General features: G+C 35.4%; 1 protein-coding gene across 1 annotated transcript; it reads left to right on the forward strand.

Moving 5' to 3' along the window:
* The first annotated feature begins 365 nt into the window (after window positions 1–365).
* On the forward strand, window positions 366–13,016 carry LOC106713828 (rho-associated protein kinase 2). Its single transcript, XM_014506705.2, has 13 exons — window positions 366–1,014; window positions 2,876–4,810; window positions 5,183–5,343; window positions 5,528–5,737; window positions 9,379–9,569; window positions 9,737–9,911; window positions 9,994–10,151; window positions 10,275–10,476; window positions 10,558–10,826; window positions 10,963–11,120; window positions 11,195–11,320; window positions 11,682–11,898; window positions 12,675–13,016. Exons 1-13 carry the CDS (start codon window positions 834–836, stop codon window positions 12,766–12,768), a joined length of 4,077 nt encoding a protein of 1,358 aa, XP_014362191.2. The 5' UTR covers window positions 366–833; the 3' UTR covers window positions 12,769–13,016.
* The last annotated feature ends 4,911 nt before the right edge of the window (window positions 13,017–17,927 follow it).

Raw genomic sequence — 17,927 nt, forward strand, 5'->3', positions numbered from 1 at the left:
AGATTTTTTAAACTCAGGCATATGTTTTCAAAATCCATGCTAACTATTTTTTTTTTATATTCTAATTAGGAAAATAAAAGTCTTCGTTGATAAAATAAAAATTGGCTAAGATCGCATACTGACTCAAAAATGTCCGTACTAACACAAAATAAGCAGGCAAATGCAAATAACAGTTCATCTAGAATTATTCAAAACTCAAAGATATTCTAGACTGAATTTTAATTTCATTTGTAGTTTTAAAAGCACAGTGTCTATTAAAAAAAGGAAACCTAACCTGTCATAGATTAAGCATATTGCCGTGAAATCCAAAACAAAAACCATAAACATCTAATTATATTTTTAAAACGCCATTGTACAAGTGCAAACTCCACCTCCACCTCCATCCACTTCCAGTAACTTGCAACATGTTCCTATCTTCACGTTATTGTTCGATCATCGTTCGTCAATCAAGCGGTTTATAATTTGGCTTTATTTAACATTATCCTTCAATGTTGTGTTCTTAATTAAATTGTTTTTACACCAGTGTTAAATTAACACTGCACGGGTCATTGTTATTGTATCACATTATCAACTATGTTTGCAAACGTGCATATGCTTTGTTGTGAGAACCACCTTTATCTCCTGTCATTTAAGCTTTAACAAGTAATTTTTTTGATAATGAAACATAAGTTACCCGTCTAACTTTAGGCTATTAACGTTGCAAAAGTGTAGGTTAATAAAACATTACTATTTGTTGATGTATCGTGATGAGAGTGGTGTTTCCAATCGGGGTGCTAATCGGGAGAATGTGTGGTGGCGTTTAGTGTCAGTGAAGATCAAAAATTGGATTCAGAATGGAAGCGGTAAAGGATGAGGATCGTTGGAGGCGGCTGTGTGCGTTAGAAGAATTACTATGCGACCCTCAGTCCACCGGCAACGTGGATAGCTTACTCGATACAGTGACCGCACTCGTCGCCGACTGCGATCATCCAGCTATCCGACGCATGAAAAATGTCGAGGCTTACACCAGTAGATGTAAGTAGGAGACGGGAACTGATGATTCTGTTAAGATATTTTCGGCTTTAATTAATATAATAATAAATAAATAAATATCAACAAGACCAGTATTTCCCTAAGTCATGCACCATCATAATCTAATACGTTATAGTATGGTAATCAATCAATCAATATGGTGATCAAGATATTTTGTTCTTTCTTATCTCTTTATTTATGTTTAAAACAATTCACAAGTGTATATAGTAATGATTAAAGATTTTTTACTATTGATTATTTTAATTATTGAAGAAGTGGAAAGATCTACTTTGCATGAGTAATAACAGTTTACTTACATTTTGTGAAGAAATTGGATCTATTTTCAAACTTTGGCAAAACAGTTGTAGAATGTTTTTGTTCCCTATGTGTATCTGAACCAGATAGATTTTGATAAAATCTGAAAAAAAGATCTCCCTTTTTACTGACACTTTTTGCATGCACATATTATCTTTTCATATTTTATAAAGTTGCTAATTTAGCACTAAATATAAGTAAAAAAATTAATGTTACATATTGATATTAAATATTATATAAACATTAAATTCATAATTTATTCCACTTTTACCATATGCAGAGACCAGACTTCGGGTGATACACTTGTATGATCTTTTTAACATTGCAAAATACATTGGTCAAGTTCCAATTCAAGCTAGTAGCTTCTTGAAGATAGTTACACTGAACAATTGTTTAATTTTAATTATTTTTTTTACAAACCAAAATGTGAAAAGCTACCAATATTATAAATGCAAATGTTTAGATGGATGGATGGATGTTTGTTTGAAGGTATCTCCGGAAGGGTTTAATGGATCTTGATGAAATTTTGGCACAGGTGTAGAACATAATCTGTTAGAACACATAGGCTACTGGATATTGTTTTTAATTCCACATGGAGTAAGTCGCAGGTGACAGCTAGTGTAATGTATTTGTTAAGACTCTTACCATATTTTTTACTTAAAATATATTCAAATTTGTTTCATCTTATCTATTATCTGTAGAAATAAATTGTTTTCATTATTACTCATTATTTGTACTAATGAGAAACAATGTCATTTAAGAAAGGTACAAATCATGCTTGTTATCTATGTAGTACATATGACCATTGACCTCGTAATTAAATAATGCATTTGTTATGACAAGTATGTTCACTTGTTTATTAATTTCTAACTATTAGAAATAACTTCTCTTTACAAATTTCAAATGTATTGTATGGGTTCATACTGATAGTTTGTTTTTTAAATATCTAGTTGGTTATGTACAGGATTGTTGTATAGATCCTTCCTAGTAATACACCAACAAGGTTATCGGGCCACTAACACCCTCTAGTCAACTTCAACTTCTGTAGCTGTTATGTATTTTTTTTATTTAATGTCATTTTCTATGCCTAAGTAGGTTTTATTTGTTTTTACATTTTTATTATCTTACTTCTTATTATCTTATTAATATTATAAATGCGAAAGTTTATATGGATGGATGTATGGATGGATGTTTGCTTGAAGGTACCTCTGGAATTTCTCAACAAATCTTGTTGAAATTTGGCAAAGATGTAGAACACATAGGCTACCTATTAATTTTTTTTTAATTTTGAGCGACGGATTCGCAGTCCACAGCTAGTATTAATATATATATTGTAATTATGTATTTTTATATATTTCTGATAGAACCAACCACAATACCAGTGCTGAGTTCTGATATCCTTGTTTGACTATATTCTCATATTATAATGTTATTTGTGATTTTTGACATATACTTTAAAATGTTTTATGACCTGGCTTTATTTTGTCTGTTCCCTGATAACTGCTTTAAAATAAAAATGTATATTTGAATTATTTTTTGTTTGTTTTAGATGAAGAGTTTGCTTCAGACATAGTTAATCTGCGTATGAAAGCAGCGGACTTTGATTTGATTAAAGTCATAGGTCGGGGAGCATTCGGTGAAGTTCAACTAGTCAGACAAAAGTCCACACGGCAAGTTTATGCTATGAAACTTCTGAGTAAAGTGGAAATGATTAAGAGGTCGGATTCCACATTTTTTTGGGAGGAGAGACATATAATGGCGCATGCCAATTCAGAGTGGATCCTCAAGCTTCATTTTGCGTTCCAAGATCAAAAATATCTATATATGGTGATGGATTATATGCCCGGTGGTGATCTTGTTAGCTTAATGTCTAATTTTGATATACCAGAGAAATGGGCAAAGTTCTACACAATGGAAATAGTTCTGGCTCTAGATGTAATTCATGGTATGGGTTTTGTACATAGAGATGTAAAACCTGACAATATGTTAATTGATAAATATGGCCATCTAAAGTTAGCAGATTTTGGTACTTGCATGCGAATGGGCCATGACGGGTTGGTGCGAGCTAGTAATGCAGTGGGTACTCCTGATTACATTTCACCTGAGGTATTACAGTCTCAGAATGGAGAAGGGGTTTATGGACGCGAGTGTGATTGGTGGGCTGTGGGCATATTTTTATATGAAATGTTAATAGGTGATCCTCCTTTTTATGCTGATAGTTTAGTAGGTACATATGGGAAAATTATGGATCACAGGAACTCTTTACAATTCCCTGATGATGTAGAAATTTCGAAAGACGCAAAATCACTAATTAGAGGATTGCTAACAGACCGAACTAGAAGATTGGGAAAAAATAGTGTTGATGAAATTAAGCAGCATCCATTCTTTATTAACGACCAATGGAGTTTCGAGAATTTAAGAGATTCTGTGCCGCCAGTTGTCCCAGAACTTTCAAGTGACGATGATACTCGAAATTTTGATGACATTGAAAAATCTGATGCACTAGATGAATCTTTTCCGGTTCCAAAAGCTTTTGTTGGCAACCACCTACCATTTGTAGGTTTTACCTACAATGGTGATTATCAGCTTTGTCGAAGCGGTGGGAAAAGAAAACAAACTGATGTAGTAGATACTATTGCAAACAACCATTTGAACAATGTTGGATCTGAAGCAATTTTGCAATTAGAAAAACTTTTAGATAGAGAAAGAGACTCGAGACGAAACTTGGAGGATAGACAAGTTATGCTTTGTGCTCAATTAGAAGAATTGGCGCAGAGAGAATCTAGAAATAAAAAAATCATAGCTGATACTGATAAGGAATTAGCTTTACTTAGGCACGACTTAAAAGACATCCAGAGGAAGGCCGAGGCGGAGTCAGATGCCAGACGAAAAGCGGAATTCAACTACAACGATATTAAACGTCGTTTTGATGAAGAACAAAGTAAGAGGGTAAAAGAGATGAACAATTTGCAAACTTATAATGATAAAATCAACATCTTGGAGAAGCAAATGTCAGAGATGCGTGAAAAATTAAAGATGGAGGCGGAAGCTGCGACTAAAGCTCGGAAACAAGCCGCAGAGCTGAGCGCCGCACAGGCCGCTGCAGCCGCCGTCAGCGACGGAACTATGGCCAACTTACGTGCACAACGTGACACGTTAGAGAGGGAACGAAGCGCCTTATCCGAAGAACTCGGATCTATGAAGGCAGCTAAACAACGGTCAGATGCAGCAGTTACCGAAGCTAACAATAGACTAAACGCTGCACACGCTGAGCTGGAGAGATGTTCTACAAGAATGGGACAGATAATGACGGATAATCGACAGTTGTCAGAACGCGTGTCTTCTCTCGAAAAGGAGTGCGCATCCTTGACTCACGAGTTGCGCGCCTCCCAACATCTCTACCAACAGGAACTGCGCGCGCACCAAGACACGCAGCGCTCGCAGCTACTCTCTAAACAGGAAGCGAACTTAGAAATCGTTAAGGGTGAGTGTTCTAGTTGTATATTTTACATGAGGGCTTTTAGACAACTAGCTATGTCCCGAATAATACAATAAGCTACAAGTAAGCAACATCCTATATGCGATATGTAACTATACTGCGTTTATTGAATTTTTGCATGCATCAGGAACATTGGAAAAAATATTAAAAGGTATTGTTCATTTTGCTAATAATGTGTTGGCATGCATACTAGTAGTAGTAACTAGACCCTAATTTTCTTTTCCTTGAGTAGAAGTAATTTATTGCTTTTTGTTAATGTCCAAAAACTATATGTTCAATATAAATAAGAAATACAACTTTTTAGTAACTGTTGTGGTTTTGCTAACTATGTTATGGATTATTGTTGTCGCTGTGCAGCCTTGCAAGCGAAACTGAATGAAGAAAAGGGCGGTCGACAGCGAGCCGAAGCTGCCTGCCAGGAGAAAGACCGGCAAATGTCGATGTTGAGTGTTGACTACAGACAGATGCAGCAGCGCTTGCAGAAATTGGAAGGGGAACATCGTCAAGAAAGCGAAAAGGTAAGTTTTTTTTCTTTTTGACACTATTTATTTTGCATTTTGGTTATTTAATAGATGCAAACATTTACGGTCCTTCAAGTCGGACGACTTAACGTTACAATTATTGAATTTTCCTTACACTTTTTGATTTATGAAAGTTTAAAATTGTAAACATTATTTGTTAAGGTTGTATATTTGTTCGTAGGTGATAGGTCTAGCGGCGGCGTTAGAGCAGGAGCGCACGGCGCGGCTTGCGGCCAGCGGGGAGACGGCGACTGCGGAGGCGGCCGCGCGCGCCGCTGCCGCCGAGCGGGATGCGCGCGCGCGGGACCTGATGGCCGTGCGCGCCGCCCTGCACGAAACCTCGGAGAAGCTAGCCGCTGCTAGTGCAGAGCGCGACATGCACTATTCAAGGGTAAGTTGTCAACAATTCTTCTTGCTTAGTCACCGTTAACAAGTAGAGTGCCATTGACTCGTCTTGCTTGTTCAAAATCTTACTGGTATTAGCTACTAGCTAGCTGTATTTTTTCTTTTTGTTCAGTTAAATTGTCGTAAAACAGAAACGCTCAGTATTCCAAAACGACTAGCGTTCAGATTGATTCATTAGGAGTAATAAAAGTGATCAACTTGTTGCTTCATAGGCAATGAATTTGCGTTTAACGCAGATTAACGAATTAAAATACACAATGATAGAAGAGTGGGAGTAGTGGTGTTGTAAACTACAGGAATGGATCTCCAGCACCACGCGGTGTAAAGTAGGTCACGTTATCAAATCATATTTATTTAATTATTTATAGAACAAAACAAAACCTAACTGTAATCCGAAACACGGACTAGGCTTAGATGTAGATCACGAAGCCGTTTGTGGAATTATTCTATCGTCAGCAAAATTCCATCACATTTTTTATGAAGAAGCAAAACTTTAACACGAATATACATCATACAAATATAGCAACTAAGGAAACATAACGTATTTTAAATTATTTATAATAATAAACAAATAAATGAGTCACGTAACAAAAATGAAGTCGTGCGCAAAGGTGAATTCTAAAGCAGGTTTATAAGGTGGGACTTGCCGCGGCTAGACTGAGGCTTTTACTGTTCTTTGAATTAATCATAGTCTCATCACGCCGAAATAGGTTGTCCTCCGCTCTTACGACATTATGACTCACTTATCTGTTACGTGTTTGTATGTATATAATACATAAGTATACATAAGCTTACTTAGTTTCGGAGTTTGCGATGTTGACAATATGTCATGTACATAATGTAGAGAAACAACCAAAAAGTTTTCTATCACTGTTTACCTTTTTTACCGTGTAAGTGACCTTGATGTATGTAATATTAATACTTTATATTAAACAAAATGATTGTTTTGAGAGATTCAAAATTTGTAGATATGTACATCTTGTTAAATTAACATATATCCCGAGGGAATGATCTGACTAACGACGACCTCTAAAAGAACTAACTAAAGCTTGGACTTATCGCACGATATAATACGCACCTGCTCTCCAAGTAAACATAGTTACGTGTTATTTGTGGTTAATATTATATGTAATTTTTCTTTTAGTCATATAGAAATAATTAGCCCTCAATCATCTATTCAAGGAACAGTCTTTATGGTGCAGTTATTGTTAGGTCATGATTTCTGTTTTCGTCATTTTAATTGGAATTTAGTTTGAATTGATCCTAACAAAGTGGCGGGAATAATCATTTTTGCAGTCATCATTATTGGTGTGCAAAAATCATCATCATCATCAGCTCACTATACGTCCCTACTGAGGGGAGGAGGAGGAGGAGCCTACCCCTAGTTAGTTAGTGCAAAAATAGTAGGAAGTAACTGTATATATTTTTCATATGATAAGATACCTAAAATAGTTATAATACCATTTCTTGTTATTTTACAGTTTTCAAAATTCTTAGATATTAGAATTAAAACCAGTTTTGAACGAGAAACGTTAAGAACTTCGTCCTTAACGTTAAAATTGAATCTAGTAATAATGAAGCGAAAAGACCTACATATTTTAATAGACATGTCATAACTCACGTAATAAGTCGATTGTTCACACAAGCACAAAAGATTATCAATACGCTCTCAAACTCAGCTATTAAATCAAAATGGTGGCAACGAGTTCACAAGTTTATAGACAATTGTTTATAACGAGAGCGTGATACGTAGAATCATTGTTGACATTTAGATCTTTAGCTCTTGTCTCTAAATTTATAATTGACTGTTAGTGTCAATTTTTGAAACCTCAAAAGATCCTTCTTCTCCACGCATCATGAACGTGGGTGATAAGGTTTAACTATAAGTTTTGTGCGATCATTAAAAGATAATTGATGTTATAAGAAATTGAATTGATGCTGTCTTTTTCCAATTAACTTTCATCTATTTCGATTTATTCCAAGTAGCATCATGCATTTGATAAAAATATAGGAGGTGAATAGCTGATGTGACTGTTTCTAATATAATTTTTCTACAACATACTCATGTATTATGCAGAGTCAGAACGACGTGCTTGTTGCACGGATATCTGTTCGATGTGTGACGCAAGCATTACTCTTCACACGCGGCCCACAATGCTTCACTATGCTCGATTACACAAACGCTGCCGTGTTTACTAAGATTTCAAGAATTTAATAAATTTAACGAATTTCATCATGTCAATTAATTTTGATATGTCTACGTTTATTTTTGTACATAATTAACACATTATTTTCCTTACATTATAACGACTGTCTGACTGCTAACAATTGCAAGAAATAAAATAATATCTTGAAGAGAATTTCTAACATAATCGATTTACTAGGCTTTGGCTTTATCCTAACTATATAAAACTATCTTAAATTTTAAGCGTTTTTAGTCTTCTTAAATAATTTTTGTTTTTATTTGATTATGGAAAACCGTTGTATAGTACCGTTATAATGTCATAGTTAAATTAAAAATAATAAGATAGATCAATTCTTCGAAAAATACGGATATGAAGTAGTGACTTAGATAAGCGTTCTGAGAATGCGTGCGCGTAGATGTGCTTCGTAAACTTTTATATCGCCTAGCTATGAAGTATAATTCGCCGCATTGTGCCGGCACAGTACCGTTGTTACAGAATTAATATACAAGAATTAATGAACAAGGATAGATGTTTCTAGAATATGATTGTTAAGAAAATATGTGGCATTTTTTCTCATCGTCTCAGTTACAGCTCTTGTTATTAAACTTTTGGACGATAATTCGTTTCCCGAATGAAGTGAAACTTAATGTTTTTTGATTCTGATAGTTTCTTACAGAATTTACATCGAAGAGCTGTATTCATAGTGGAAATAATAATTGCATGCACAAGGGAATGATTGCACTTGACTCTTTCATAATCATTAGGCGATTATTAGATAGATCAGTTTTTTTATTCTAAGCAAGTCACTCGACAAACGTTAAATAAAATGTTCACATCTCTTTCATTAGGTCGCTTGTAATTCCTTTATGAACGACCTTCCAACATGATGATGGGTATAAAACGCAAGTATTTATTAAAGTTTTAATGAACAGAAGCATGTTGACGTCGCTTTATTTCCCGGACACCTATCGCTGCTGCGATTTAATTGCGCTCTTATGTTTTATTTACACAAGTATTACATTGGTTTTAATTCGCACTATAGGTTCACGATGAGCTTGTTTTGAATGACGTCAGACACTTACGGCCAGTGTCGCTTCTTGATTTAGTCATAATGCATATAAAAAACTATTTTGCATTTACCTACTGCAGGAACTTGTATGATTTTAAATAGTATTCATATAGAATTTATGATCGTTTAATAAAGCAATGATAAATGGAAATGTTAATTGGATTATTATAAAAATATACACATTTTAATTACGAAATCATTATTTGATATTAGAATTGTAGATGTTACCCAAGATCAAAATTAGACGGCAACTATTTAATTTATTCGCTTGCTGATTACTTAAAAACAATTAATTGCTTTGTGTTTCCGGTATTAAATATTTTTATCCTACATATCTGGTTTGGTAATATGATTATATGTCGTGTGTTGCAGTGTGAGGAGCTGAGGTCGCAGCTGGAGAGCGAGCAGCACTACTGCGCGGTGTACCGCACGCAGGCGACTGAGGCGCGTGCGCAGCTCGAGGAGAGCGGCCGCGCAGCGCGCGATCTCGAGCACGAGCGCGCCGGTCTCATGCACCAGCTGCAGCTCGCCATCGCGCGCGCCGACACCGAGGCCATCGCCAGGTCAGCATACCACACTATACAAGGGCTAGCTTTCTACTTCTATGAAAGGAAAGGACCTAAATAACTTGCACGATGGAAAGATTCATGAAGATGTAGATCCAAAGACCAGATTTAGATTTAATAATTTTATTAGTATTATATTTAAATCGCTAATTGTAATGTACCAGATCGATAGCAGAAGAAACTGTGGGCGAGTTGGAGAAGGAGAAAACGATGAAGGAACTGGAGATGAGAGAGGCGCTGGCACAGCAGAGCGGCGAGCTGGCGGCGCGAGATGCGCTGCTGCAGAGCCTGCGCGATCGCGACCACGAGAACCGCGCCACCATCGACCTGCAGAGAAAGGTTAATATTGTACTTGGTCATTCATTCAATCATTTAGTCACTCACTCAGTAAGTGTAACCGGTGTTGAATTGTGTATTGCAGGAGGTGGACGAGCTGCGACGCAGCGGCACGGCGCTGGCGGAGCGCGTGGCGACGCTGCAGCGGCTGCAGGAGGACGTGGACCGGCTCAACAAGAAGCTCAACTCGGAGATCATCCTCAAGCAGCAGGCCGTCAACAAGCTCGCAGAGATCATGAACAGGTAAATGCAATCTTTCTAAGTAGTATCTTTAGTATCTAGCACTCATGATCTGGTTATTTTGCAGTAATCCTTTAAGCCTATTTTCTTTGTAATTTTCATAACTCAATATCGTTTCTATTACAGAAAAGATATGAACCCAACGAATACAAAGACGAAGAGCAAGATGTCGGTGCGCAAGGACAAGGACTACCGCAAGCTGCAGCAGGAGTTGACGCGCGAGAAGGAGAAGCACGACCAGCTCGTGTCGAAGCTGCAGCGCGATCTGCAGGACGCGCAGCAGCAGCTTGTCGACGAGCAGCAGACACGCCTGCGGCTCGCCATGGAGGTAACAAAGGAAATGTACACCAATATTTTAGATGTACAGTTTGAATAATAGTAATCAACTGGATCGTATCTGTGGTACCAGGTGGACAGCAAAGACGTGGAGATAGAACAGCTGAAAGAGAAGCTGGCGGCGCTGACGAGCGAGACGGCGTCGCAGTCGTCTGCGGACGCGGAGGACGGCGAGACGGAGCAGACGCTGGAGGGCTGGCTGTCCGTACCTCTCAAGCAGAACATCCGCCGGCACGGCTGGCGCAAGCAGTACGTCGTCGTCTCCTCCAAGAAGATCATCTTCTACAACTCCGAGAGCGACAAGCAGAACACCACCGATCCCGTTATGATACTAGATTTGAGGTCAGTTTCATACTATTGTGATAACTTTGTTAGTAAAATACCATTTTGTAAATTTACAGGATTTAATTAAAAACTGTTTTTGTACTAAATTATACAAGGATAAGTTTCTGAATGTTTGTTCGTGTGTGTGTTACAGCAAGGTGTTCCACGTGCGGTCTGTGACGCAGGGCGATGTGATCCGAGCGGATGCAAAGGACATCCCGCGCATCTTCCAGCTGCTGTACGCGGGCGAGGGCGAGGCTCGCCGCCCGGGCGACGCCGCAGACGCGCCGCAGGACAGCGCCGACCATACCGGTCTGTAAACTTAACACTTTGTATATACTGCGTACTCATTTGTAACAGCATGTGATGTGTGATGTATGTTGCAGGTAACACTGTGCAGCACAAGGGACACGACCTGGTCAGCATCACGTATCACATCCCCACAGCGTGCGAGGTGTGCACGCGCCCGCTCTGGCATATGTTCCGTCCTCCGCACGCCTACGAGTGTCGCAGTTAGTACCGTTTATTACATCCTACAATAATACATGGCACTATGCTATTTCACATTAATATGTTGTTTACACTTTTACTATATCCTAATGTTTTTTTTTTTATTTATTTAAAAACAATTGCATTGCATCCTTACAGTATACAACCTATTTGACACTATACTCACTTTACATAATAGTTTACACGATAATATATTTTATAATAACAGTAAATAACACATAACAATGACTAATAAAAATACATAAATAAACAGTGCAAGAATATAACAACGCGTGACAAAATATAAATATTCACATCGTCTTCTACACATCTGTATGCTGCCTATGTTATTTTTGTTATCCAATTTATAATGTTATGTATCAGGGTGTCGTATGAAGATCCACGCTGAGCATGTGTCGGAAGGTGGTGAAGGTGTGGCGGCGTGCAAGTTGCACGCGGACCGCGCACGTGAGCTGCTGCTGCTGGCACCCGCGGCGCAGGAGCAGAGGCGCTGGGTGGCGCGGCTGGCGCGTCGTGTGCAGCGCTACGGGTACCGCGCCGCTCACCATACCAACCATGACCACGCCAAACTCTCGCCCAGGTACATCCACCACAGCCCACATTGCATACAAACACACTCACAATAATATAAAATGTTTAGTAATTTGCCCATCTACAAACAGTATAATTTTTGTATATATTTATTAATTTAAAAAATACTATATTCAAATGTAAAATATCTCAAATTTGTATTTTAAGCGTGTTCAGCACTATAGAGATTTTCGTATTTTTGCATTAATCATTTAGTAAAGTCCAGTCGCGTAGCACGAAGAATTTCGTACAACGACCTCTTTACTTACTGACAGTGGTCACAAACATTTTTGTATTTATTGCGGTTTACATAAATTTTTTGAAGGAGAAAGAAAATTTACCAAATTACGAAAAATTAACAAAATCACTTAACAATTAAAACAAGATAACAAACTAATAATAGGTAAATAACTGTGTCCGAAAACTGAGCGATCACTCACGCATTCCAAGACGGAATGTCGTTCGTTATTTAAACATTACTAATTACGTCAAGGTCAACCAAACCAAGGACTTTTTATTGTGACTCAAGGCCAACCAAAACCACATTATGCAAACAAGAACAAACCTTATAGTCTCCAGTAAAAGGTTTACGATCCCTGAGGACGGCGACCATTGTATCTGTGCGAGCGAGACTCATTGTATTTACGCGGGAGTGACAGGTCTCTGTCACCTGTCTAAGTAATGACAGTTCAATGTTCGAAATTCTTCGTCCTCCGCGATTGGACTTTAGCTATAGGGTAGAGGTAGTTGTCGAATAAACCTGATTCAAATAATTTATAATCGTAGGGACTCTGTGCGGTCGAACTTGAAGCCGGCGTACCTGAACGCGTCACAGCGCAGCTCCACGCTGCCCGCCAACGCCTCCCTCCCGCGACACTGATCACCTCACACCGCCTCTCTCACAACACATTCACCACTCTCACTGTCATGTCACATCTGTCACACATCTGTCACACATCTGATACGTCGATGTCATCATTGACATTGTCATCTGATTTATAGAATACCGCATTCATGGAGAGAAAAACTACCTTTTGCTCAATTTAGATGTCAACATGATCAAGAGTGGATGTAGCACTAAATGTACCACAAAAAACTCTAAAGACTCAAATTTCACTCTAAAGAATCGAATATAAGTTTTTTTTTAAAGAGTTCATTCATAAATTATTAATATCCTAAAATATTTTTAAATCGCTAGAATGACGTTTAAGAAATTTGACAGATGACAGTCCACTCTTGACACTAGCGCCACCTACTTAGAGCTTTCAGAATTTCTCCCCATTAGAAGCGTTTTCTTAATCCGACGATAAATTAGTAAAAAAACTCGTATTATATTAATGATTTGCAACTTAAAAACACCAAATCGGAAAAAATCATTATTAACAAGTTTTTTTTTAAAGGAACAATTATGACATTGACATATAGAATGTGACATTTACTATACGAAATTTGTATGAATACATTACAGTTTTAATCACAAACATCATTTTTGTTTTTAAATATAATATATATAAAATATATGATGTAAAGAATGGTGCACATAAAGACTCCAAAAAAAGACATTGACAGTCTTTTTTAGTAATAATTTTTTTGTTAGCAACATTTTTTTAACGTTTATGTCACTTATTGCTTCAGTTTCATGCTCACGTAAATACAGATAACAAAAAAGTTTAATAAAAAAAAATTAATGATAAAAATACATATCTCCGTATCTCGTATGTTCAATTTTTATGTTTATACATTTAATATAAATATATAACTAGTCCTGTGGTATTTTATAGTGACTACAACTTCTAATTTCTACGTTTTTGGTCCCTGTGATAGGCGTAATGTTGTACTTACACATTTTGAAAAATTTATCGATATTTTTTGGATCTGAAATAGGGATGGTCGTTGCTATAAAAAACGTCGATGTTTACAAAATAACAATTAAAAATAATAATTTCATGGATAAAAATTGATGAAAATTTAAATAATAACGTTAACTTTTTTATTTGATTTCGGTGCAAATGCAATATTATTTTTACTAAGTCTTAACATATTATCTTCGATTTGGTAATTTAATCGGTTAAAAATTATGGCAATTCGATAATTTAAACAAACGTGGTTAAATTATTTATTAAAAATATTCGATTGGGTATTACATTATTCACATATCGATATTAGGAAACTTACTATCGATATCACGTATCATCGACCATCCCTAAATTAAAATTGCATTTAATAAATGTGTTTATGTTACTAACAATAAAGTTTTAATTCGTTTGGCTTAGAAAATAAGACTATCACATTTGCTTACTTTAAATATTTAAATATACTAATCGTTGATTCGCTTCCGAGTTAATTTTTTTTTTGAATATATAAGCGCAGTATCTCGCTACCTGTAATACATAATTTCGTTTAATATTCATTTTTATAACGGTTTTAATTAAAATTATGTAAATATTAGGTTCATTTGTGTTGATCAATATTGTTTTTTTTTTACTTTGTATGAGTAAATGTTGGATGAGATATAAATTTGCTTTGGCGGTTTACAAAATGATTGATTCGCTTGTATGCTGTTGGGAATTCTTTGAAGGGGGTAAAAGTGGTTTTATTCAGGGAAAGGGAAAATGTTACGAAAAACAAATAATATGGGTAACAAAGGAAACATTAGGAATTATTTGAATTATAAAATCGAAAATAAACAAAACTCATATAGGATTTTTTTTAAAAGTCGCTAATCGTTTTTGACCAACTATTGTTTTTTTTAAAGTGTAAAAAGACAAGGAACCACCTTTAGCAGTACACAATATAGTGAAAACAGTAATATTATTTATAAATATAATTTTTTAACAGCATTTTGGTATATAATTTCTGTAAATGAACACAGACTATATAACGGCCTTTGTAAAAAATGCATTATTATTTTATAATTACCAGAAAAAAATATCTGCTAATGTAGAAGACATAAGATCTTAAATGTGTAGTCATTTTTATTTTTACTTAACGATAATAAACTTTAATTACAAATAGAAATACTTTTTATAAAGAATTGAGTGAGATTTTATTCATAAAATTATCTAGGCCAAGGTCCTTTGGAGATCCCAAGACCCCTCGCAGTCGCACTCGAGGATGGCCACTGAAGGGGGTTAAGGGGGTAGAAATCAATCTCAGGGTATTATTTGAAAATTCCACCTCCCCACCCCCCGAAATTAAAAAAAAAATGGTCTTAGCGGGGTGAAGAGAGTGGGTCTGGGGGGTAGGCGGAAATTATTACAAGCGTTTTATTTGGGTGTGTATTATTTATTGCAATCGATTAATAATTACGTTATTTGTAGGATATTTTTTTAATTCTGATTTGTTTTTTTTTTTTAATATTATCAGTATAGGCAACAGGTTACAGTTTTTTTTTCTGGTAATTAAAATATAATGGTGTACGAAACTTTATATAATAAAATAGGAATTGATTTTCATGATATTATAATGTATGTATGACTAAAAGTATTTATGTATTAATTATAAATATGTATTTAAGTATTGAGCCTTTAGGATATATAAAATCTGAAATAAAATAAAGATTTCAAATTGCCTTCAACTTTATTAGACTTTAACTGTATTTTTAAATGTAATTTAATTAATATGTTCCTTAAATTACCGAAAGTAAATAAATAAATTAAAAAAAAAACTCAATTACAATTGTTTTCAAAAAGGCTCAATATTGTCATTGGCATTTTAAATTTCTCAAAACATAAAAAAAATAGTTATAAAATATGTAAAATCCGTGCACAATAATATAGCAATTGTTTTGATATCAACATTACGTGTCACTACAATGACGTCATCGCACTTGCATCACACGTTATTGTGCACTTTAAACTCAGGGGCCCTAAAGTAGTGTATGTTAGTTTTAGCATATATGTTGCAAACAGTTGCATTATCGAAGCCAGTGCCATATATATGTTTATAATATTACTAGTAGTATATCTTTCATCTTGCTCAAAACATATGTATGTTGAAATATAGTTGAATTATCGCATCATAAAGTTATACAGGACCATTTTGGGCTTCCCGAAATTGATTGAAACAATTATATAGTAACTTTACAATAGATTTGTGGAACGTTTTTTAATAATTATTATTCGTAAGTAAATATTTATATGGAAAGCAATAATTGAAAATCAGTGTCTTAAAAAAAGCTCCTTAATTTAAATGTGAATTATATATGTAGTGCCAAATTTTTCGTTCAGCTTGTATTATGAATACGGGAATATAATTTTTAATATTATGTACAAACAATAACCTGGTTTACAAAAGTGTATAATTTATGTAAATTGTATACTATATTTCCTTGCGTATGTATCGTTTAATATACAAAATACAGATCTTACGAAGGCGAAGTACACTTGTTGTGTATCAAGTATACGGACGCTTGTATGCGTAAGTAACGTCAGCCAATCAGAGCGCAGCAGACGTGCGCAAGCGCACGTATACATTACAAGTGTGGTTCGTACGCCTTAGTTTATTATCAGTAATTTAATATCCGCTTAAATGTATTGTTAAATAACTTTCTCATAAATAGTGATTGAAAAGTACAAAATGTAGTTGTGAGAGTACATATGTTTTCACAAATCTCATGAATGGGATCGTATTTCTATCAAAATCGTTCCTTACTTGTTGAACAACAGTGTGACCGCACTCAGGAACTTTTAATGGCTCATAAACCTTTAGTGTACATTTAGTATTGCATGTACACTATGTGATTTAAGTCAATTTTAAGACTCTGTGTGGGACAGTGTCGGTTCGAGGACACCTTGTGTTTCAGTTCTCTGGATCTGGAATAAGGCGGTGCGACTCGGCGTCAGGCCACAGACACCTGTGATATAGACGTGTCTAGAATAGGGATGCACTATTATTTAAACTTCCGAGAATAATCCTTACATTTTCTAACACTATCAAGTTAACTGGATAATTTTCTTGTTGATGGATAAGTTTTATATTCGAATTTCAACCAAATGATGAAATGAATTGATTCAAAAGACAGAGTAAATCGCTGCAGAGCGTATCCCTAGACTGGAGCCCCGTGGTGCTAATGGTAAGCAGGCCTCCGACGTATTGTTGTTACTCGTGCTTCTTGTTAAAGATATAAGCGATGTTTATTAAATGCTATACAAACTGTTTACATTCCTCCAACAAGAGCTATGTTGAGTTTTGTTTAATTTAGTTTTAATATTTGACTCTCACGTTCGACTCTGTCGCTTGACCAGTTATCGCTTTTAGTTTTTTTTTTATTAAGTTTTAGGTTATAATCTGTCCTTTCATTTGTACGCCGACTTACGAATTACATATTAACGTACTTAAGTGTTTTGTAACTCATAATTCATTGTCGTTGTGGTACGCTTATTTTTGAGATGCATTTTATTTTAAATTATATTTTGATAGGGCAGCTATTGCATTCGTTCCATTCCATCGTACATCGATCGATTTATGTTTTGTTATGCTTGTTCGAAAAAAGATATTATATTTGTTTTCATTGCCAAAGAAGTTTTGGAAAATTTTATAATTGATAACGTAATATTTGTATTATGCTTCGAGAATTATATTATTTCATTTATATTATTTTCATTCTTATTATTTAATTCGATTATTTTAAATCTGGTTAACGCATAATTATTAGCCGATTGCGACATTTTTGTGAAGTAATTATTTAATCTGCGTTACTCGCGCCGCTTTAGAAATACTTCAAAATTGTCGTAAGCATTATTCGAGGTAAAATGTACAATCCTCAATAATATGTAAATTATTTATTTTAATATGTATTATGTTTCATTTCAAACGGTTTGTCATTTTTTTTAATATAGTAAGTTCCTAACTAGGTACAGATTTTAAGCGTAAAACTCAACTGTAACTTCTGTCAATTTTCTATGACTGTATTGTGTAGTCGTAGAGAATACTTTTGGCTCTTGCATAATCTGTATTGTGTTGGAGTGTTAACTCAGTGAGGAGTTTTTTGTGCAGTATGTCATCCAGTACTAACACCACGTGCCTTAGCTACTCTGC

Source organism: Papilio machaon, chromosome 1 (assembly GCF_912999745.1).
Source record: "Papilio machaon chromosome 1, ilPapMach1.1, whole genome shotgun sequence".
Classification (NCBI taxonomy): Eukaryota; Metazoa; Arthropoda; class Insecta; order Lepidoptera; family Papilionidae; genus Papilio; species Papilio machaon.